Source organism: Salvelinus fontinalis, chromosome 31 (assembly GCF_029448725.1).
Source record: "Salvelinus fontinalis isolate EN_2023a chromosome 31, ASM2944872v1, whole genome shotgun sequence".
Lineage (NCBI taxonomy): Eukaryota > Metazoa > Chordata > Actinopteri > Salmoniformes > Salmonidae > Salvelinus > Salvelinus fontinalis.
The window spans coordinates 23,038,116-23,042,120 of NC_074695.1; the positions used below are offsets into that span (position 1 = coordinate 23,038,116).

Sequence of the window (4,005 nt, forward strand, 5' to 3'; positions counted from 1 at the left end):
GTCTTTTATACTGATAACAAGTTCAAACAGGTGCCATTAATACAGGTAACGAGTGGAGGACAGAGGAGCCTCTTAAAGAAGTTACAGGTCTGTGAGAGCCAGAAAGTAGGTGTAGAAATACTATTTGTAGGTGACCAAATACTTATTTGCCACCATAATTTGCAAATAAATTCATAAAAAATCCTACAATGTGATTTTCTGGATTCTTTCTTCTCATTTTGTCTGTCATAGTTGAAGTGTACCTATGATGAAAATTACAGGCCTCATCTTTAAGTGGGAGAACTTGCACAATTGGTGGCTGACTAAATACTTTTTTGCCCCACTGTATACAGTACCTGGAAAGTGTCAAGATAAAGGCAATAAATTAGTAAACCCATTATCAATTTAAAAAAAATACATATTTACAATCTACAGCCTGAGGTAGTTATGCAGAACTCAAATCAGAGACAATATATCATTTCATAGCAGTTTGACATCAACTCTGGAACTTTAATTTTTACTCCAATTCAACAGAATTATTCACTTAACACAGACTATAGATATTCCTATGTCAAGTCCATTTAGTAATTCATAATCAACAAAAAACTATCAGAATTATTTACACGTACATACATTGGTGAGTGCAATTTCTGGACGATTTAATGGTTGAGACCCAGCAAGAAACACTACAGGCCTCATTGTAATCTAAAAAGCAGATGAACATGATTTATGTAAATTAGTTTTGAACGTGTAACATCAGAAGAGTAAGCTAGTTTAACAGCAAGTCATTTAATAATGTATAGACAGTCTAAGTAGCCCTTTCTTCACAATGGATCAAGTATAATTGAATGAATCAATCATAACCCAAAAAATATATATACACTAAAGTAACACCAAAAAAATGGTCACGATCTCAAAGGCAAAACCATAACATTTCAGAGGACTGTTAACCATTTTAAATGCTTGACAGAATATTTTCTAATCATTATCACTGGTGGAGAGAAAGTTCTTATTTTTGCAAACTCAATGAAGGAATAAATACCAAATCATGATGTGATGCAAAACAAGTGTTTTGAGGTATAAGTCCTTTTATGAAACAGTGCTTCAACATGGGTGGAGAAGAAACAGAACAATGTTTATCTTGTTTTTAAAATCATGATCTAACTGATTATCCCATTTGTTTCATCATCATGCAGGATCAAAGAATAACCTCGATGTCATAAGCAACTTTTTGCAATTTTTCTCCTCTAGTTAACAACACAGGCCAAAGTTCCTCTTGAGGCACAGAATGTACCTTCTCTGCTGTGCCTGGATGCTTGACTCTCCTCTTTTTCTTCTTCTTAGAATGATCATGTTTGGTTGAGAGATTATGGCTCTTCTTCTTTTTAAGCTTCTTAAGCTGCTTGGGTGTGAGTGTGACCTGAATGGGAGGTGTGGGTTGCATCACAGGCATGGATTCGAACCCAGGTCGAGGCTCGAGGTCAGGTCGAGGTATGCCATTGGGGTACTCGTGACGCTGGCAGAAGAGTACACCACACTTTCGGCAGCGGTACGCCTCCTCTTTGGCATGGATGGTGTGGTGACGCTTTAGGTTGTGGTGTGTGGTGAACGAGCGCTCACACTGGTCACAGGGAAAGGGGCGCTCCCCAGTGTGAACCCGCTGGTGCTCAGTGTAGTGGCTGCGGCTCAGGAAACGTTTCCCACACACACCACAGGGAAAGGGCCTTTCTTCGTCGTGGAACTGTTTGTGTCTCACCATCTGAGGAAAAGAGAAGAAGTTCTGGCTGCACACCTCACAGGTAAATCCTCCAACTGGGTTGGCATGGTGCGAAGGTGGCAATAGCAGAGTGGGGGGCCGCTTGTATGGTTTTAGGGAAGATTCTGGTACGATGAAAGGAGTCGATGGGACACTCCGTTTTTGTACTTTCAGGTTACCAGTAGACTCTGTTTGAAGAATAGCCATTGCAGCCTCGCGCACTTTGAAAACCGCAGCACCTGCTGCAGCCCTCTTGCCTAACCCAATGGGCTCAATTTCTTGGTCAGCCATGTCTACCTACTCCACCCAACACCCTGGCAAAAAGATGAGCCAGACAAAATAAATTAGAGGTAAAAGGACAGAAAACTCTAAAGTACAGTAAAAAAAAAAATGAAAAGAAGCTTGATGTTAGCAATGAAACATGTGCCCATACGATAGGATATATATATTTAGCAAAGTGTAATACTGCAATGTAGATAGCTAACGGTATTAAGCCATTATTCACCTAGGTAGCTACCCAGTGCATCTTCGTACCTTCAAACAAACTTGCTGTAAACTGAAATGCGTGTGAAGTACAGAAAGACAGTGCGACTGGTTGTAGCTAACTATCAAGAAAGAGCGTGGATTGTAGCTAACGTTAGCTTCCTAGGATAGCTAATAACATTTGTGTTGGCTCGTTCTAGCTAATCGTTAGTTAGCAAGCAGCTCACGCGACGAGGCAGATTTTTCAAGAGGGTTGCTGGATCATCAATATTTGCACGGGTGCAATTCATATACACAAATACTACACAAAGAGGTGGCAAATACTTACAGAAAATAACGTTTTACGCTATAAAGGTGTCAGATGAAATTACACAAACGACAGCAAACTATGCAACTTTCATGGCAGTGTCGAGCGCTTTTTGTATGTTAGGTGCATCACTTACACACTCCCCCAGAAACTTAAGCACCCAATTTTGGTCCCCGTGTATGGCTGTAATGGTTCCGTTCCTACAGTACGTATGGCTGTACTGGTTCCGTTCCTACAGTACATGCAAACGCCGTTAAAAATATCGATGTGGATCTATTTAACAAACTACAATATGATGATATCTATATAACAGGTTTTACGTAGTTTTTTTTTTACACGTTAACACACCTGCAACTAGCCTAAACAGCCGATAGAGGTCCCTATTGATCTGATTCTAGACGGCTCACTATAAAGATAAATAACAACCACTAGCGCCTCTTCAGGCTAACTTGCAACCTGGCCGTGAACGTGTACTTTGTCTTTGCTGTGTTTGAGAGCATCAATTCTGCTTAGGCGCGAAAGTAACATGTTTTGAAATTACATCTGTGTGTAGGCTAATATAATTGAAAATATAATTTAAGAAAAATTGTAACATTTTCAGTCTCGCTCACAAATTGGTGCTTGATGCAGTTCTTCAAATATTTCGCCAGGTGTCACTGTTGTCTGCAGAATACAAAATGGTTGCGAAAAGACTTGATAATGCATTTATACTCCCTATCATTTAGGATTACACAAATTGCTTAATTTGTGACCCAAATAAAGCAGTGACATAAATAGGCCTAGAGGAAGCACACTAATAAAGTGTGTATAAACATAGACATAACCTATCACTGGGTATTTCAGATGGTATAGTCATAACCAGCACTGCACAGCACAGCACAAAACATCAGAAGGCAGTATTTTTCACACATTTGTTTGTTTGTGTGTGTGTGCGTGCCCGAGTGTGTGCTCGAGTAAGTGTGTGCATGTGTGTGTGAATGAAAGAGAATGATAGGGGTAGTTTAACACAACCCCTCTGCACCTATGCCCCTGGGTGAGCTTCACAGTACTGTTCTGGGTGAATGCAACTGGGAATTCTGATAAACTGCACTCCAGACACAAGTGTGAAAATTGATCTATCATGCTGCTTCTGAAAGTTAAATCAATATATGTTTCATTTTTTTCTCATTGTCATGCTGAGAGAAACAGCAGACCCCCACTGATACTAGTCTAGAACAAAACTGTATTTTAAACTACTGTAACATTCTGTGCAATACATTATCTATTGAATGTGTTTGGAGACATAGCTGTGGAGATGCATAGATAATCTGCCTCTTGTAGAAAATTTTGTGTGTGTGTGTGTAAATATTTATTCAATTGTGTTTTCATAACAATCCAAACCAGAATTTGGTTCAGTGGCTCATTCAAAAAAGGACTGTTGCGTCAGCTTGTATCTGAAAAGAAACAACTAGGCAGCATTGACCCCCCCCCTCCCTCTATC

General features: G+C 39.8%; 1 protein-coding gene across 1 annotated transcript; it reads right to left on the bottom strand.

Annotated features, from left to right (window-relative positions):
* Positions 1–468: 468 nt before the first annotated feature.
* On the bottom strand, positions 469–2,675 carry LOC129829848 (myeloid zinc finger 1-like). The gene is made up of 2 exons (XM_055891824.1): positions 2,547–2,675; positions 469–2,049 (listed from the first exon to the last, which is right to left on the bottom strand). Exon 2 carries the CDS (start codon positions 2,024–2,026, stop codon positions 1,178–1,180), a length of 849 nt encoding a protein of 282 aa, XP_055747799.1. The 5' UTR covers positions 2,027–2,049; positions 2,547–2,675; the 3' UTR covers positions 469–1,177.
* Positions 2,676–4,005: the final 1,330 nt, after the last annotated feature.

Excerpts from the sequence above, each read along its gene's own strand:
- LOC129829848 (XM_055891824.1), bottom strand. The coding sequence starts at position 2,026 with ATGGCTGACCAAGAAATTGAGCCCATTGGGTTAGGCAAGAGGGCTGCA.